The sequence below is a fragment of the Tinamus guttatus genome, unplaced genomic scaffold (assembly GCF_059628265.1).
Source record: "Tinamus guttatus ecotype Peru unplaced genomic scaffold, ASM5962826v1 Tinamus_guttatus_pri_ptg000055l, whole genome shotgun sequence".
Classification (NCBI taxonomy): domain Eukaryota; kingdom Metazoa; phylum Chordata; class Aves; order Tinamiformes; family Tinamidae; genus Tinamus; species Tinamus guttatus.
The window spans coordinates 1435766-1455407 of record NW_028288589.1 but is presented as its reverse complement, the minus strand read 5'-3'; the positions used below and the strand labels follow the sequence as shown (position 1 = coordinate 1455407).

Below are 19642 nucleotides of genomic sequence, written 5' to 3'. Positions count from 1 at the left end.
CTTGAGCCTGATATATTTTGTTAATTTAATAACTCTCAGTGGTGCTGCCTTCCAAGTACTTCCATAGTCTCTCCTGAAATAAACATATTAAATTCTTGCCTGAAAGATATTATGAATGTAACAGGAGCTTCCATCTTATATACCAGATGGATAGTAACAGATAGATATCTATTTCTTTTATTTGAGGAAAAGGTGAATGGTTAGTATCTATTGATGCAAGAAAGCCTCTTACTTATGTACTAGGAGCAAAAGAAATACAAGTAATTTTTGTCAGTGTGGTTGATAATCCTGCACAATAAGATCCCAGAGGGGAAGATGGATTCTCTGTTGCTTGATATACAGTTTTGCTTCTTTGCTTGTGTATTTTCTGTAAGGGAAAGGGTATATTTAGTCAAACATTCTATTTGGCTCTAGGTGGTATTTGGCATAAACTTATATGGTCAGAACATGGATCTAGCTCTTGCCTTTCAGCATCCTTTACCTAGGAGATTTACTTAGATAATTGTCACCTGTCATATGACAGTTCAAAGTTTATCTGGGCAAGAGAATCTGTAAGAATAGAACCATTATTATTATTATTATTTGGATGCCCGTTTCCTGTATTTTCATTTATTTATTTATCAAATCTCTGCTAGGTACAAAGGACTCTGTCACCACGGGGCGCACTGTCAGTGGGACGGAGCCCTTCTGTGGGAGGTTCAGTGTTCACAGACCAGAACAGCTGGTGAAAACTTCACCTTCATCTTTACAGAGCTATGATCTCACTGAATACACACACGTAAGTGGCTGTTCTTGTTGAGCGTGTTGTGTCTGGAATGGATGCTTATAGCCAAAATTGCTGCATAAAATTATCCAGTCTGTTTAACCTTCCCTCTAATTCAGAGTTGTGTTTCAGGGCTACAGTTGCTGGTCGTTGCCAAAGCACAGTGTGTTTCACTGCAAAGGTGTGCATGGTTGGGTAGAGTGTTTGGGACTCCAGAGAAATGGATATTCAATCATCCGAGTGCCAGAGCTCCCTCTCCGCTGGGGATGCGCTTAGATGTGATGCTGACCTTAAACAAGATTTATCTCTACAAATAATGCAGGATTGAATCACCATGTAATGTCTTCTGTAGACATACATATATTATCTCTATTTTGACTTTTGAAAGTACTTTTTTTTCCTACTTTGTTTGCAGGTATGTTTTGCACATAAAGGATATATGAGCAAAGTCCTTCATATCTCAGTATCCTACACTAATGCCACTCTCCATTCAGTGAAGAGGAACCTCACCTGCCAATGGGATTTTAACGACAGTAACCTAGGAAGGTAGTTTAGTAATGACATTTTCCATAATAAGACAGCATGTTAGGAGAAGTGAGCATAGCAAGTTCTCATCTGAACAGTTTAAGGCACTAATTTCCTGGTTTCTTTGGCAATACTTGGTGAATTTTTGCAGTGAGACAGAAAGGTGTATTGCAGCTTTCTGTCAGGAATCTTATGGGACCATAGGTAAATAATGTTTTTGGAATTTGATATAGTCTTTATTTCATTTAAAATCAATAGGTGAGAGACCTTTTCTGATGAGGGAAGTTAGGGGAAGGCAAACTAAAAGAATCAACAGTCTCTGAAGAAATTCTGGAAGTTGGGAGGATTTTTTTTTTTTTTTTTGTAACGCTGGGCAAGGGGTCTGTGTGAGTGTGTGGATGGGTAGATTACTGAAATCACATCTTCATAAGAGTTTGACTGCTAGGTTTGAAGTTGATGGCCAAACACGGCATGATTAAGAGACTTGCCTGCTCAAGTTTTTTATCCAGATTACTATTCACTTCCCTTACATGATGGAGAACTGGGGACTTGAGCTGTGTCTGGTATCCCCAAGAGACTTGAACTCTGGATTGAATTTTAGTGAGTTAGACCATTTAATATGTGGACATGCGTAGTTTAAAGCACCCTTAGGGGTTCAGGATTTGGATAAGCTGCTGTGTGTAGGTAGCTGATGTTCTGTCAAGGTCACTGATGTTATGGAAGTGTTTTTGCCAAAAAGAGAGTAGTGGTAGGCATTGTCACATACTGAATTTCTTGATGGAGCGGAGGATATCTAAACAGATATGAAGACTTTGTTCTCTTTGTGAACCACCTAACAGAGGTTTGTAGAGGGTGAGCATGAGCCAGGGAGTCAATGTGCTATGAATGAACATAGCAGTAGTAGTACATGAGGTTATCTGAAGGTTTAACAGAGTACCTCCTTCGTCAGTTGTTTCAACTGCCTCATAGTAGGGGAGAGAGGCCATAACCCTTGGTGGTACCTTTCAGCTGGACGTTTACCTGCACCAACCTCTGGAAGGGATGTGTGAACCGTTCCATGCTCCTCCAGGACCTCACTGCCAATTCCCCTGTGTATGTGCATCAGATTGATTTGCCGATCCCTGAGATGCAAAAGGAGACCTCTGAGTCATTTTATCTTGATGAACTCATCATCACAGACAGCAATGTGACTGGTAAAGGATTCTTTTTTTCTTGATGTTTTTCTCTCTCCAGGACCCTCCATGAAAAACTAAAATGTTTGACTGGTTATATATATGTATATATATATATATTTTTTTTTTCAGAGGGGAACGGCTTTTCACAACAGACACTAAAGCTTTTTTTTTTTTTTTTTTTTTCTGGAGCTTTTTTTTTTTGTGAAAACAACCAGGAAGTTATTATCAAATATGAACATTCTTGGCCTGTTTGAAAGTGTGCGTCAATAAATAAAACTATGTAATAAAGGTCTTGTCCAAAAAGAAATCCAAAATGGTTATGTTTGTAGCATGCGAAGAGAAAATAACCTAGTTTTAGTGACATCTATTCTCCTACCTGTAATGAATGATCATCATCTTTTCCTTTCAGTTTCTCAGAGGAGTCCCAAACCACCTTGGCCAGATGGGAGGATAATTGAAGCAGTAACGGTGGTGGGATCATCTCCCACTTACAATGTGTCCCTGCTGGTGGCTGGTTGTGGTGCAAATCTGCCCCTTCTCTCACTAAGGTAGGGACAATAAGTAGGTTATCTCACATCCTGCAGTACCTCTTGTGGTTCCCTCTGACATGTGTGGATCTCGCTGTCTTCTAAGATGGAACGCAAGAGGCAGTGGAGCATAAGTCTAGTCAGGATAGGAATTGCCTTGGAGTCTTCTCCTTGGTTATTTCAAATGGTCATGTCCAAGCTAAGTTTACACTACTAAATCCTGCATGGATGTCTGTATTCAGTACGTGGTATTCAGCTCAAAATTACACTACCTAATTTCAGTTTTAGCATGCGGGTGTTCGAGGGTTTGTTGACCACACAGGAATTTGAATATACATTTAGACATCTTAATAAAAATATCTGATTTTGGTATTGAAAATGCACTGTATGAGTGGGATATAGGTCCCTAATGCCTTTAAGATACCTTGGAGTATGCAAGACTTCTGCATGGGCCATCAAGATATGACTTAGATCTAGAATATCTGAGTCTTTCTTGAACAGTTGTTGGAGATCTGGAGAGGTACCCTAAACACCTCTAATGACAGGAGTTGCTATGCTAGAAAATAGAAGCCCACTTTATTTGTCCTTGTTTTGAGAGAGGGTTTCTGCTCTGAAGTCCCAGTAATGAACTTAAAAGTTGAGGCCCACAGCTCAATGAAACCAGAGAGAACACTATTGAAGGACTAAATTGACAGAGAAGAGAACTATAAAAATTATGTTATATTTAGATGAGTCATCAAGGACCTGATGGGGCCAGAGCCAATGCAAGGCAGAGGGTGGAATGACGCAGATTCTGTTCCTCGGCAGGGGCTGGCCCTTGGTTTGGCTCAATGGCTCTCATCCAGGAGAAGATCTTGAATCTCAGCTCTGCTGTGAATTAAGTTGGTTTCTCACTTTCTGATCTCTTCCTTTTGAAGCTAAAAGAAAGAAAGAGAATTTATACTTTTGGGGTTCACTGTGACACATCAGAACACACTGCTTGACAAAAGGGCTCTCAAGACAAATTTTTTTACTTTCAGAAGTTGTTAAGATTTGAAGAAAATTCAGAGCAACAAAGCATTTGCACCTGCCAGTGAGCTGAGTGAATTTGATGATAACCCACTGAAGATCAGAGAAACACAGCCCGAGTCAGCCCAACAAGACTTACATAGCCTGTTTTATACACTGGTATTCCCACCATGGTGACCATTCAGCAGCAGATCATGGTCCTGGTCGTGCAGAGCCCAAGTCTGAGCAGTCATTTGGTAAAACAGTTAAGCCACTGTTCAGACCTAGCTGTTCTACAGAAGACAATTTATAGGGTTAGCACAGCATGGAAGGATATGGTTGGTAAAGGTCTCTCCTGTATGAATACACTTCATTGCCTGTGTTAAACTTAGTATTTCAGCACAAGTTACCAATGGCAAAGGTAAGGATGAGAAGATGAGGGAGTGTAAGGTTTGGGTAAACATTGATATAATCAGTGGAAAATAGATTTCTTGATTTTAGTATTAAGACTGTCACTGGAAGGCTGTGTTACTGCGTTGAGCACATGTCTAAAGAGGTTTCAGAAAACTTGAAGAAAAACAGCTATAAGAATAATTATGGAGTGAAAGAAAATTAATTATGGAGTGAAAGAAAATGCCTTGGAGAGAAAGATTTAAGAAGCTCAATATGTTTAGTTTATCAAAAAGAGGATTTATGGGTGGATTAGTAATAATAGTACCTCTCACCAAGAAAAACACATGGTTGGCATTTGAGGGCTTTTATGTTTCTTGGAGAGAGATGAACAAAATCCATGTAGGATGTTGCAGTCAGACAGAAATGAGAAATCAGTGCATGCTTGCTGCTTGAGCAGGCTGCTTGCTGTCTTTGGATATTTTCAATATATATATATATATATATATATATTTTTCTCTTAAGCAAGCTCATGCTATACTTTAGTCTAATATAACTTGTTGGGATCAGAATCAGGGTTACTGGATAAAATCAACTGTATGTCAGACTAGAAAATCCAGTGGTCCTTTGGGTTTCTTACTGTCTAAATTTCATCAGCAGAAGTCCGGACAGAAATGGGACTAATTGGAGACTTTAGCTGTTATGTAGATACATAACCACATGGTGGCATTATTGTATCACAGAGAGGCTTTTTAGGTTTGAGAACCAGGTCTCCATTTCTTGCTGTAATTCAGCAGTGCTGATGTTTTGATAAACCTGAGACTATAGAATGAAGTGTCTTGGAGTAGTACTCACTTGAGCTTGCTGTTGTATGAACTATTTCCTCCATTTAAATAGGGTTTTTCCATCATTTCCTGTTGTGTACAATGTTGGCATAGCAGGAAAGCATATGCTGAGTAACGAAGTCTGTCAGGGCTGCAAATATATTCTTGTTAGGTCCTTCAAGACTCTTGCCCCCTCGTGTTCCTGTGAGGGTAAGAGCAAAGGTTCATATGGCAGATGCCTTGAAGAATCATGTCTCTGGAGGTAAGAAACTCTGCTGCTTTTCAAGGACCTTTAGAACAATGCGATGTTCTTGCAACAACTTGATTTAACTTGGAAAATGATATTTAGGGAGCAGCAAGGGTCTGGTGAACAATAGATCCCTGCAGAACCTGTGAGTTCAAGATTCCAAGACCAGATAAATTTTGGTTTTCTGCTGCTGGTCACACAAGGGTGTCACCAGTGGAGTTTCTGTCTGCTAAAGCCTTCATGTGAGCGCTCTGTCATGCAGAGGTGCTTTGCTTCTGGATGGCTCTGAGGAAGATGGACACCTCTCTGTCTCCACGGAGGATGCAAGAATCAACCTCACTGTTCGGAGACTGCAGAAGTCATCTCCACCTATTGGAGGGACCTTCCGTATCTACCTGGCCAATACAGTGATATCAGGTAAGAGACAAGGTGAGCAGGGGTCCAGGATTCCATTTGCAGGAAACCAAGTGAAGAAGAGAGAAGAATGATCCTTTAAAATGCCCAAGAAACAGGTTGGCAGATCCCGCCCATTCAGATATCTGCTAGAGTTTTGCATGTGCTGTCTTTAAATAGGAGTTAAGGATTATAAGGAAGGCAGTATTTCTATTTAATTAAGGGTTTGCTACAAAATACATTCAACCTCTCTGAAATACTTGTGTTAATATTAAAGGATTTGGGATCAGAGTCTGAGCTGGGATTTTGCAATCTAAGGTTTCATTACATTGAGGTTCCTCTAGAACGTGCACTTCTCGCCCTCGTATACGACAGTACTGATGGTGTTCTAAGCTATGAACAGCTTTTCCCTTATCAGAACCTTTTCCAAAACTGCAATTATTATCACTCCTCTTAGGTTTGCCTCTGTATTTCATAACACCAGCCTACAAGTAAGACTCATGGAATTTACCAGAGAATTATTTTACTCCCAGTATTATTGGAATTTTGGGCATTTGAGGCGATTGCAGAGACCACAAAACCTTTCGTGCATAGAGTTGACTTGATTTGATTCTTTACTGTGGAACTAGTGCCTTGTAGTTAGAAAGCAAAGTCACAAAATAGCAAGCAAATTTAGAATATTCATGAAAGACAAGACGGAGAGTCATTTAAGACTTTTCTGAAGCATCACATTACGGACAAAGGTGAACTCAACAGTTCCCTGCCTTTAAGATACTCTTTTTTAAAGTGGTCTCCATTCCTCTTGCTCTGTTCCCAGGCCCTTCTTTCTTATTCATAAGTTTAGGGAGATATATTGTATTTGCAGCTTTGAGCTGCTATGGGCTATGGGCCTTTTTTGTCAAAAGAAATAAGATACTATTTGCATATATTTAGGACTGGACTTTACGAAGTCTTCTTGACAGACTGATTCCCTCCCAACACATATACTTCACTTGTGTAGGAAATTTCTGTCTTTTCTCTTTTAAAACAGCATGATTGCATAGTGAAATTTCATGCCTTCCAAAGATATAGATTGGATGTTACAAGAAGTATTACTTGGACAACAACTCTGATGGTTCCATCTAGAGACATAATTCTGTGTTTTCTTCACTAGTAGAAAGTGCAGAAGGTATTTTGACATTTAGGATTTCCCCTGCTACTTTTTTTTGCAGTTAGAGGTCTAAACCATTGCAGCCTACTACTAATAATGAATCATAGAATTATTGAATTGTTAAGTTTAGAAGGGACCTCCAGAGACCATCTAGTCCAACGCCCTCTGCACATGCAGGGTCACCTAGAGCGTGTTACATAGGATTGTGTCCAAGTGGATTCTGAAGATCTCCAGAGAAGGAGACTCCACAACCTCTCTTGGCAACCTATTCCAGTGCTCTGGCACCCTCACTGTTAAGAATTTTTTCCTTAAGTTCCTGTGGAACTTTTGGTGCTTCAGTTTGTGGCTGTTTCCTCTTGTCCTATCGCTGGCCACCGCTGAAGAGAGGCTGGCCCCATCCTCCTCACTCCCTCTCTTGACATATTTATAGACACTGCTCAGATCCCCTCTCAGCCTCCTCTTCAGGCTGAACAGGGCCAGCTGATGAAACATCTTTCTTTTCTAGGAGAGGCAGATGTGCTCTCATAGGGTGTGCTGCTTTCTAATTTTACTTTCTAATGTCTTTTTCAGATATCCCAGTGCATATTTCCTCCAATCATCTCCACAGGCTTTTGCAAGACAACACGGATAACTCTACAGCCCCATACTTCAACATCAGTGACTTTACAGTGATGAAGGACTCAAAGTCTTGTTATGAGAATATCTGGACCCTGACTTGGAAAACAAAAACAGGGGACTTACCCAATGTTATTAATGTACGGTAATTCTTTTACAAAGTCATTCTGAATCCCTTTCAGTGTCAGTGATTTTGCCACTGTTTGTTTTCACACAGTCAATGGTGAGACCTCAATCAAAGTGTTCGGCCTATTAGTGTGTCAGCAACTTAGGTTCCAGACCATTTGATTAAAAAAACAAATCTGAGCTACAGAACAGTAAATTGGATCTAACTTGTGCCTCAAAATAAGGAGGCAAGGATGTAATTTCTGCACTTTTTTTGTAGTTCTTAGAATAGTGCTGTATGGTCCATGGGGGCACAGCTTAATTTACACTTACAGTGCAGACAAAGGTAAGAAACACTTTTTTTTTTTCTTCTCTCTCTCTCTCTCTCTCTCTCTTTATTCTTTCTTTCTGCCCTCCAGGTTTCTGGTGAAAACCTCACAGGTCTGAACCCAACTGTTACTAGTCGTGTGATTTATGATGGGGGTGTGTTTATTGGGCCAATATTTGGAGATATGCTTGCTACCTTCAATAACAACACACAGGTGAGCTAATGCGCTGACACATCTCTGGTTGGTTCACCTAGGTCCATAGATCCAGCAGCTGATGTGTGGAGGAATCTTGTTCTGCTGCTATTCTAAATCCTTTGTAAAAATCTTCTGTGCTTTACCATTAACTGGTCAGATTTTTCTCCCTGATTTGTGGAGCAGAGCTTTTCTACGAGAGCTGTTCCAAGGGTGGAGAACGGTCATTTTGGGTGAAGGAAAATGACTTATTCCTTTTGAGGCTGTGGCTAAGAGTTAACATTGGTCTCTGGACTCTCACTCTTACTGGGTCCTAAATGTGAGAATGACCCTCTGCCCATCTGCAAATTCCAGCTGTTATGCTTCTGACAAAATAAATAAGCTTGTAGCTATCGTGCTAGTTTGGAAAAGCTGCTGACCATCCATTTACCTAATCCTTCACTTGCAAAAAGGGATCCAAGAAGGGTTTCCCAGCTGAATGACTACTGGGAAGAAAAATGCATTGCAAACTCCACTCCTGGAGGTTGCAGGAGTGCTGTGCATTGCTGGGCTTTGTCTCTAGTGTGTACCACAGGGCACTGCAGCAATAATGTGCAATGCAGGATGTGCTAGAAGCCTATCTGTGCAGCAATGGGGGCTATTTCACCCTGCTTTTTGGATGGATCTGTTCCCTACATGTTGGTCCTGCCCTGCTCCTAGTGCCCAAGTCACCTGTGGTACCTATGCAGCCAGTAGTACAGACATGACCTCAGATTGGAGAAAATAAGGACAGCAGCTGAAATCAAATTTCATTTTTTGAAGCTATGTTCTGGCTTACTGCAAGCAGCAAATATAAAATTGTCCCTCTAACCATTGTGTCTCTATTTAGCAGAGCACTGTGAAACTCTGAGGGCCCCTTGGGCTTCCCAGGGACAATCTGTTTTATTTGAAGCTCTGGTGCAGTCTCTCAGCACACCCTTCCTTCACACCTGGGGAAGAGGAGGGTCTTCTGCATTGCCAGTTGACTTTTCTGACAGGGGAGTTGATGTTAGGCCTCAAGGTCACAGCCCAGTTTGTGAGGAAATGATGAAAAAATAAATCTTGAAGAGATACAATCTAGGATTCATTCTGGCTAGAGTCTTACAGGGTGTTTTAAAGCATGATGAAGTTGTTCCCAAGTCAAGGAGGAAATTTGTAATGAAACTAAAGCAGGATAAACTGCTGTCTGTGCTGAAGCAGTGTAGCTACCTGCAACACTGCAATCTGCCATGTATCATAAGTCCTAGAGATCACCTTAGTTCCCATCTCTGCTCTGAGGTAACCTTCTCTATCTCCAGGTGGTGGTGGTGGTGAATGATGTCCTCGCAAATTGCTCTGGTTCGTGCTCTTTCCAGTTCAGCCAGGAAATGACACCCTTAGTCAGTGAAGTGGAGTACTTGTCAGGTAATGGGCTTCGTAGGTGATTAAAATGCAAAACACACTAGAAAATGGTTTGATGATGATGACCTTATATATAGGTGCATGTATATTCTTTAGGAAGTTTTTGGTTTTTATGGAGACTGCATTTTCTAATGGACCCCTTCTGTTTAGCTTAGGTCTTAAACTGTGCAATGCAAACTGGTATTATGGAGGAAAGAAGACAGTCATAAAGGAGAGAGAAATGTTCTGTTGTACAGAACAAGGTGGCTCTTGGTTTCAGGTAGTTTTTATTTAAAAAATAAGAAAATAATAGCTGGACAGATCCAGGAACATGCGGGATAGTGAGCAGTTCAGTGTTGTGGTTTCCATAGTCTCCCGCTAAGGATGATAATAACTTTAGCAATTGGTTAAAAGGAAATCTCGGTGATGTTATTCCAAAATTCGTTAGTCATCTTGCTGTTTCTCTTCTTTCAGATGATGGATCCCAGGCTACAATAGTTATCAGAGGAACTGGCTTCACTGGGGAGAAGCCAGCACTCCAGGTAGAGGTGAACAGCTCAACATGCCACGTCATAACTTTGAATGAAACCAAACTAGTTTGCCAAATGGAGAGGCTGCCAGTTGGAGTCTACCAGGTGACGTTACTGGTGAGACCTTATGGCTTTGCACTTAACACCAGCACAGGAGAAGGCATCTTTTTAAGAGTTGAGCCCAAGCTGGTGGCTATTGAACCTCCTACAGCTTCAGAAATCGGTAGGTCTGAATGTCAGGCTGACTCTTAAGTGGGTGTCTTTTTTTGTCTTGGTTTTCATAGCATGGTTCAGTTCTTCTGTCTTTTCACTATTAAGTCTCCATCTGAGAAAAGGTGTCTTGGCACTTTGTATCCCAAAGGTACTGAGTCAAGCTTCTAACTGGGTGACATGATGAGAGTTTTCCCAGTTCACTGAAGAAGATTATCCAGTTTTTGACTGGAAACCTCCTGATTTTAATAGTAAGGTGCTCTGAGTCCATGTTAACAAGCATTTATGAGAGCAGGAGTTTTTGCCTTGGCGCAGGCTTCTATGAACTGGTTCATATTTGGTCAGCTTGGAGTGAAAAGAAAGAAAACGGTCTGTGATAGTTGAGTCCTGGGATGTTCTTGGAAGAATTAAGCTGAAACAAGAAGTTAGTCACTCCTTTTCTTTACAAGTTGTGGAGGTTTATAGTAGGACTCTCTTCTTTTTGTTTTTCTAAAGGGAGAAAAAACAAAGGTAAATGAGGTTGAGATCCACTGCTCTAATTTAAAAAAAAATCCTAAAAGAAAAGACCAATTTTAGTGTTTGGGTTTTGCTTCTCATTTCCTTCCTTGACAATACAGCCCTTACACCAATTACAGTGATCTGTCACTCATTAAAGAGAAAGAAAGTATAATGCTATCTTACATTACATATGCCTTGAACAATTATAATTGGAAAGAATTACAGCTTCCATCTGTGTTTTTAATTTCTTCCATTTAAAATACCTCTCTTCAATCTTATCGTAAAGTGTGCATATGCAGTATTTTATCACATATGGATATAAGTGTAGATATCAAAACTTTAAGATCTTTAGTCTTTACACAACACACACAGATTTCATACTCTAAATCTGAGACTTATCAAACTACCACCACAGAAGCAGCTTTAGTTTTAAATTTATGTTGTTTCTGGCTCTGAAAACTCCTTAAAGGGTAAGGAGCATCTTGCACTTCATAGCATCAGGTCTTTCTGGTCAAAATATCTCTGGTTTTGGTGGTGTATAGCAGGAGTTCTCATGACGTAGCTTCTTACAAGCACTGAAGTTCTTTGTAAAGGTGCCTCCTGCTCCAGCAGATGGAAGGAAGGAGCTTTCTGTGAACATATTTGGCTTTGAGACATGATTTCTCTGATTTTGAGAATGAGTGGCCAAAGATGTTTTAAGAAAAGGTACAAGGAACTCTACCATCAGCGTATAATGAGTTTCCCATGGAAGAAATTTTTTTCTTATTTGCACTATACTGCATAAAATTTATATAAATTCTAGACTTTCATTTATATTTCATGAAATTAAGGATGTTGGTGCTATACAGACAAGTCTAAGCATTTATTTGAGTTGTGTTGTGTTTTTGCCTTGCTTCTATTTGCTGGAGGTGTATATTTGAAAAGCTTTGTGTTACACTGAAAAGTACCTTAGGAGAAAACTTGGTGGTAAGTTTGTAGAAGGGAAGAATAGCACTTGCTTTGCCAGCATAGAATTCTTACCACATGCTAAGGCCTTTATGAGTTTTTATTTTGACTAATAAAATGATGGCCTAGGTGCTGGGACAGTGAGCAATTGGATTATCCTGTTTTCTTCCTCACATTGTTGCTTGACTATTGCTTGACTGTTGCTTGACTGTTGCTTGACTATTGTTGCTTGTTGCTTGACTATTGCTTGACTGTTGCTACTGCTTGACTGTTGCTTGATTATTTTCTACCCTGCTTGTTGTTATTATTATTATTATTATTTTGTTATTCATGGAAATACCTAAAGATCATGCATTGTCCTTTGTGCGGAGTGCAATACAGACGTCTCTAGAAATTAGACAAGTGATTGAAAGAGTCAGTGTTTTACAGGTGAGTGTTTTACACCCAGAGGGATTAAGATTATTTTGCATTGCAACTGATTTCATTGATTGACCTCGGCCCTATTTCTGAATCTGCCACTGGAATTCTGGATGCTGCAAATCCCATCTTTGATATCTCATTCTTCCTGATCTGGGTGCTTTAATATCTGGGCTTAGTGGTGTACTATTGCCATAAGTGCACTGGGGACACACAGAGATGACAGGGCCAAGCAGGTTGTTCTTAAACCCAGGCATATCATAGAATCACAGAATGCTTAAGGTTGGCAGTGACCTCTAGAGATCATCTAGTCCAACCCCTGCACACGCAGGGTCACCTAGAGCACGTGGCACAGGACTGCGTCCAAGCGGGTTTGGAAGATCTCCAGAGAAGGAGACTCCACAACCTCTCTGGGCAGCCTGTTCCAGGCTCTGGCACCATCACTGTAAAAAATTTTTTCCTTAAGTTCCTGTAAAGCTTTTGGTGCTTCAGTTTGTGGCCATTTCCTCTAGTTCTATCAGTGGCCACCACTGAAAAGAGGCCAGCACCATCCTCCTCACTGCCTCCCTTGAGGTACTTCTAGACACTGCTCAGGTCCCCTCTCAGCCTTCTCTTCTCCAGGCTGAACAGGCCCATCTCCCTCAGCCTCTCCTCATAGGGCAGATGTTCCAGGCCCCTGATCATCCTTGTGGCCCTGCGCTGGACTCTCTCCAGCAGCTCCACATCCCTCTTGTCCTGTGGAGCCCAGAACTGGACACAATACTCCAGATGTGGCCTCACCAGGGCTGAGTAGAGGGGCAGGATCACCTCCCTCGACCTGCTGGAGATGCTGCTCTTAACGCACCCCACAATGCGATCGGTCTTCTTGGCCACTAGTGGCCAAGAAGGCAGTAAATGCATGTTCTAATATATTCAGGTCTAACGACTGGGTTTAAACCCAACTCTGAATGCTCCCCTGGGAATGTGAAACTGAGTCCCATCTTCCTGAATTCTATTCTTGAACATTTTACCCCAAGAGCAGCACCTCTTCTTTTAAAGGGATTTAAATTCTACATGTGCAAAGCATGAAAAAACTCAGATGTACTGTAATGCAACCGTGATAGCACACGCACACTCATGTAATAAAATCCCTCTTGAGCAGCCTGTTTGTCCAACAACAGTTCTAAGGCCTTGCAGGGCTGTGCTGCTGAAGCCTTGGCCTCCCAGCTACAGCAGAGATGCAGGCTTTAAGGGAGTGGGTTTTATTTGTTTGTTTTGATGTTTATCAATTTTGTCTCTGAGCCATGTCAAAGAGCAAATCCTAGAATTTCTGCAAATGCTCCTTTCTTTTCTCTCTTGTGTTTCTCTTTGACATGCCACTGAATCCTTTGGTCATTTGCAAAAAGCAGAGAGGTCATCTGGGCTATTCAGACAGGAATTGTGTGCTGCAGAAAGTCCAAACACGTGGTGGAATGACTTAGCTGAGCGTGATCCTGAACGTGATCACAGACACTCAGCTCTGGCTGGCACAAATAAGAGCTGGGGTTGCTCAAAGCTTCAGAGTCCAGCCCTCTGTGACTTTCTTCCTCACAAGTCTGCAAATTCTCCAGCCCTGCCAAGTCCCCTTTCTAACCTAAGCTTCCTGGACACATGCTACAGGGTTTTTTGACAGCAGGGTGCATGGCAGCTATTTGAACTGTGAAAGCACCTGCTGTGTTAAGCTCATTTTCCATTCTTGGCGCTGCTTCTTCTTTCCTTATTTTATTCACAGGTTGGAGATCTTTCGAAGGGTGAGATCACAGACCAGACCTTGCAATCTTAAATATGTATGTCATTAAAAAATAAACTCAAAACCAAACACTAGAGTTGTGTGATGGACAAGAATTCAAGTAACGAAAAATACCCCTAGCAAAACAGAGTAATCTGGAGTACAGTGAAATGGAAGCAGATCATTATTGATGTTTATGAACTAATATAATCTTAGTATGCCTGTGTTTTAACCAGTAGATAGTATGCCTTTTTGCAATCACCCACTTAAAAAGCATAAAGGATGGTTTGTGTATTAAAATATCTTTCCATATCTTGAGTGTAAATGCATAACTGGTTTTGTAGGAGGACTGAGAGTGGCTCTCAGAGGGACTGGTCTGGAAGGAGTAAACCTGGTGCTGTTTGGATCTCAGCCTTGCCCAATTTCTGCAAATGCCAGAAATGCAACAAGAATTGAATGTCAGGTTCCTTCTCGGGTAAGAAACCACATATTTTTGGGTACAATCAGCTCTATGACGAGAGCCTACAGACCTTTATATTGTGCTATCCTGAGCTATGCTGAGGGAAAAGAAAAATGATTGTCCATCAGTTAAATCTTGGTTGTCTGGTTTTATTTGGGCCCCACCTACAACTTAGACCAGTTAATTAGTGATGAGTTGATTTATGAAACCTAGTGTAACTGCAAGAATAAAAATTAATATGCTGATGAGGTGAGCCTCTAACAAACCAAACCTGGGCCTTTAACTTCAGGAAAAGTTGCACTTTTGGCTCAATGTTTGCCAGTACATTCCTCATCAAATTGCTCTTATTTGTATTATGGAAAGCTCTTCATCTTCAAATCTTCCTGTTTACACCCAGTCTTTCTACTGGGAATTATCTGTGTCTCAAGCAAACTCTTGAAGCATGCCTAGGAATTGCTAGCGGTGTTAATTGACACAGATCAAAATTATACTCAGGGTCATGTGTAATTTAAGATCAGAAACAACTGTTTATGCCTGTTTCCTGCTACTGTTTAATTTATTTATAGGAAAATGCCAAAGGAGAATCTACATAGTCTGAGATTGTTTTAAAGTTTATAACTCTTCACAGATGTTCCTTAAAGTACAGAATGTCTATAGTGATTTGAGTCCAGTATTTGTATGCACAAATTGATCAGTGCCATGTAATACCCGTCCTTTTTCTGTGATGAAACCAACAAAAACTCCTCTAGGTAGGAAATTAGGGATTTTAATTGCCTAACATATTAGGTATGCATGCATACGCATACAGGGAAAGAAATATTTTTTATTGCTGCACTCTTATCCCTGACATTTTCTTCGTTTTTTGTTTCCAGGGGATAGAGGATGCCGTTGTCCCTGTGACACTGATTTCTGGGCACTTGTCAACAACATTCACCAATTTATTCCAGTATGATCCTTCCTTAAATCCTGTGGTTGTATCACTGAGCAGAAACAGAAGTGGCATAACAGGTGAAGAGATGGAAGGCTCCTTAAAAGCAAATGGATGTGACTGGACATCATCTGTACAAAAGCTCTTGTGACTGCTGAGAATGATGGGGCAGAAAGACTTGAGTCTACGGGATCTGCTAGTGCATTACAGATTTTTTTTTAAGCTATAGCCTCCTTTTTGGTTCTTTTCAGCCCAGTTTGCTTTATTTTAATTTTAATTTTCCCTACCTAACATGAGATGATGAGGTGCTGACCCCATTCCTGTGTGGATAGATATCCGAAGTTAGGATGCTGCTCCTCTGTCTCCTGTTTCTCTAGCTCTGCTCTGAGATTCCTCTATCACACCCATTTTAGTTGGCATTTTCATCAGTGAAAAGAGAAATTAACTTTTGAGAGTGTAATTCCCTAGGATCCTAAAAGGTGGGCCAAAGCAAGAGTGCCTTAAGTGCATTTTGGGCAGCTGAGAGCAGAAAACCGGGAACACTTGTCTTTCTAGTTTCCGTTTCCAAGCAAAACTGTTTCTATTGATTTGACCTTGTGATCCATAACTTTAGAATATGAGCACAGACTTTGTGGTCTGGTGGCAGCATCCCAATCACACCTCAGAGTTGGGACAATATATTTCATATCTTACATTTCTTAGCCCAAAGTGGGTCTGGGTATGTGGAATCCTATGACATAAATTGCCATCTTTTCTGCATGTTTGCTACACAAGGTGATTCTCAATACTCTAGGGCGAATGGGTTACAGTTTGGGTGTAGTTCTCCTTCAGCCTGGCTGAGGTGAGCTTGACTCTGCTTTAAGGAGATTTGACTGTGATACTCTCAGCCTCTCTGAGGCTGAGCAACCCAGACTCTTTAGCTTATTTTGGTCTCCTCTTGGCACTCCAGGGACAATGTTTTGGAAAGACAAATAGAGGCATAAACTGGGAAGGAGACAGGAATATTCCTTCTCTCCCCTGCATCCTGCCTCACATTCCTCTAAGGAAAGAGTATTTTTTTCCCTTCTTTTCTTCCAGCCTCTCCAGTGCACACCTTAATAAAGCTTTTTCCAGCTCAGCAACCTGGCCAAATTTAGTGGCAATGACAGTGGTGAGGTGACAGTGTCTGTGACGAGACATGCTCCTTGTTGCACACTCCATGTTTCTATTCTGTTCCCCGATGCCCTTGTCGTTTTCTATTTCTCCAGAATGCATAAATAAGAGAAAACGTCCTTTATCATCTGAATATTATTCAGATACGATAGCACCAAGGGGAGGTTTTTCTAGCCGCGGGCAGCCCAGATGCATGGAATTCCCTAATGTTATATAGTGTCTTGTGAATGGTGGTGCAGAACTGAGTTCAATCTTCTATTCAGAACCTCCGTGGCTTTGGCTTTTAATATAATTTTCCTCCTATATAATAAAAAGAATAAATAAATTACCCCAATGCCTCCCAGGCATCTAGGCTTAAGCTGACAATTGACCAAGAGTCCAAAGAGTTCACACTATTAATATATTCAACTTCCTAGGCTTTCAAACTTTCAAACATTGACTCCTTGTGCATGCAGGATTGGAAAGCACTGGCTTCCAGATCTGCTTAGAGGAGCTGGTAGATGAGAGGATCCTTGCACGGCCTCTCCTGCTTCTGGTGAGGGAGAGCCTTCCCTTGAAGGTGAAGCTGCAGTGCTGAATGTTAACTCGTGTTAAACCTGCTACACAGGCTGAGTTAAAGCCAGGATGGGAAAAACTGCTAGTCACATCTGAACCTCCAGGAAGGACCACTTAACTCATAAAAGCTCACTTTGATTAAGAAAACTTGAATGTGTTAAGCACACCTCTAGCTGTGCAAGTAGCTTAGATGTGTAGTCTGTGAAGGGTAATTGGCAGTTCTGCAGTCAGATTAATATGAGCACTTTTGAATGCTGCCTTTACGGTAAGATAAATCATGCCACAGAAGCCCAGTTTCTGTTCACTGAATTCTTTATTCTCTTCTTTCTCAATAGCCACCTCACTGCAAATGCCTGCGTTTGGGCTGATGCATAACACGCTAATTTTTAAAGCTATTTCAGGAGGAATTTAGGTTATGGGATTCCATTCCCTGTTGCCCTTATCCTTTTCCTATTACTCCAGGATGCACAAATAGGAGAAAATAGTATTTATCTGAGTATCATTCATTACAGAGCTTAAATAAGAGATAGACATAAGAGACAATGTGCTTTCAGGACAAAAAGGTGTTTTGAAGTGTATATAGCCATCTGACCGTAGGTACCCCAGGAAACATTCATACCAGCCATGGAGGTTCCTGTTAAGTTTAGATGCCTGTGTGGTGAGGCTGTGCAGGAATGTCTGCATCATTGCTAGGGATTTAACAAGAATTCCAGAATGTCTCTTTAGCTTTAGAAAGACTGGATTCAGCTTTAATCAGCTGTAGATATGTACAGGCTAGACATCTGCATTCAGGGGATGTTGATTCAGTCCTGAGCATCCATCGGTAGGCTGTGAGCAACTTTATAGGGTTATTGTCAAGTTCCCAGGGCTAACATCTATAAAAATACATTTTAAAAAGGTGTTTTTCCACCTTGTTGGTGAAGCCAAAGGGCAAGAAGAGTACAGAACCATTGTGGTGTTCTCCTTTTTTTATTATTATTATTTATTTTTTATTATTTTTCTCTGGACTGGATTAGTTCTGGGACTCCATGGTCTTTCTTGGGAAATATTCACATGCACTATATTAACTCTTGATGGAAACATTGAAATTGCTGTATCCATTCTTCTCTCTGCAGGGGGTCAAGAACTCCAGATTGGAATATCCTCATTTGCTCTCTACCAAGGGTTGGACATCAAGGTCCAAGTGGGGCATTTGTGGGGACAGATTCAGGCACAGACAGACCGTGGTGTTAATGTGACACTTCCAGCCTTGGCTCCAGGATGGTACAACATTTCTGTCATCATCAACAGTGTTGTTGTTGCTACTTCAAATCGGTATGTGAATGTATTTTCCTTAATATACAAATTTCATTCTCAGTCCTATTTGCTATTTTAGGGTTAATCTGAAAAGAAAGGTAAAGTTTTGAAAAGTGCTGTACCTAATGGTGAAATCTGCAGAATGGTATGAAATTATGAATAATTATTAAAGCATTTATTGATCTGTGAAGCCTAAGTCAGCAAACTGCTACTGCTAGTCAATTAACTCCTCTTGGATCAGGAGGGGGCAGGAGAGGAACATTAAAAAAAATAGTTGATTTGATGAAAAAATGCATATTCAGGCAATCAAAGCTATTCACAAATTCAGGTCAAATACAGATAAATCCTGCCATAGGAAAACAAAAGAAGAAACACTTTTAATGAGGGAAAAAAAAAAGGATAGTTTGAAAAAAAAACTGTTTTGAGAATTTTTGAATGGTGCTATTTCCATCTTTTTCACATGACATTTCATGTCGAGACAAATGTAATACAAATGAACTAATAGGCAGGAGAAACCCATCTGAAAGTGGGACACAATAGTTCATTCCCAAGCAACATAATTTTACTCCTCAACCACGCAGAGAAGGGAACTGCTTGTGTTGCCCACAAACAGCCCTAAACAGCTTGTTGCATTAATGAATGTCACGAGGAAAAAGCCTATGGTCAGTGAGACGATGCACATGGATTCATCCCTTCTGAGTTGTGCAGTCTGTTAGCATCACTGCACTTTGTCTCCTTTGTAGTGAGTGAGGAGATGAGCTGGTGGATCAGGCCTGAAGACAACTCCTCTGTGAACTGAATTGTATAATCAGGGAATTCTGTTTCTCTATTATGTCTGCTTGTTTGGTTTTGTTCTTTATTTTTGTGAAGTTTTTTTTATTTTACTGTTGTTTTTTTGAGAAGAGGCTGATGAGGAAGGAATGTGGATGTAGGTGAGATAGAAGCAGAGCCACGTCTCTGACCGAGTGGCCTTCAGAGGTCATGCCTCAGATTCCTCTTGCATTATGTGGGTGCATCTATGCCTGCTGTCTACATATTTCCATTAGAGGAAAAAGAGGGAAAGGATAGCTCTTATCTTCTGTATATGCACACTGCTGCAGTGTCTGTTTTGGGGAAGCCCCCTAATTTTGGCCTCTTCGATTGGCTTTTCCATTGTGCCTGATGGACTGGATTGGGTCCACAGACTGCCACTCGGTGGGTCAATGGTGGTCCTAAAAGTTATGGCTTTAATCACATGGAAGGAGTTTAAGGCATGAAGTCATGTCATTGTAGTATTATGGGGGG

The 19642-nt window shown here is 40.9% G+C and overlaps 1 protein-coding gene across 1 annotated transcript in view; it reads left to right on the top strand.

Annotated features, from left to right (window-relative positions):
• The window catches only part of PKHD1 (PKHD1 ciliary IPT domain containing fibrocystin/polyductin), a 239843-nt gene that overhangs the window by 19779 nt on the left and 200422 nt on the right, over positions 1–19642 (top strand). The window contains 12 exon segments of the mRNA XM_088540100.1: positions 636–778; positions 1179–1309; positions 2297–2481; positions 2873–3011; positions 5701–5855; positions 7552–7736; positions 8121–8243; positions 9539–9644; positions 10095–10373; positions 14312–14442; positions 15300–15435; positions 18178–18376. Coding sequence (XP_088396226.1) covers positions 636–778; positions 1179–1309; positions 2297–2481; positions 2873–3011; positions 5701–5855; positions 7552–7736; positions 8121–8243; positions 9539–9644; positions 10095–10373; positions 14312–14442; positions 15300–15435; positions 18178–18376 — 1912 coding nt within the window.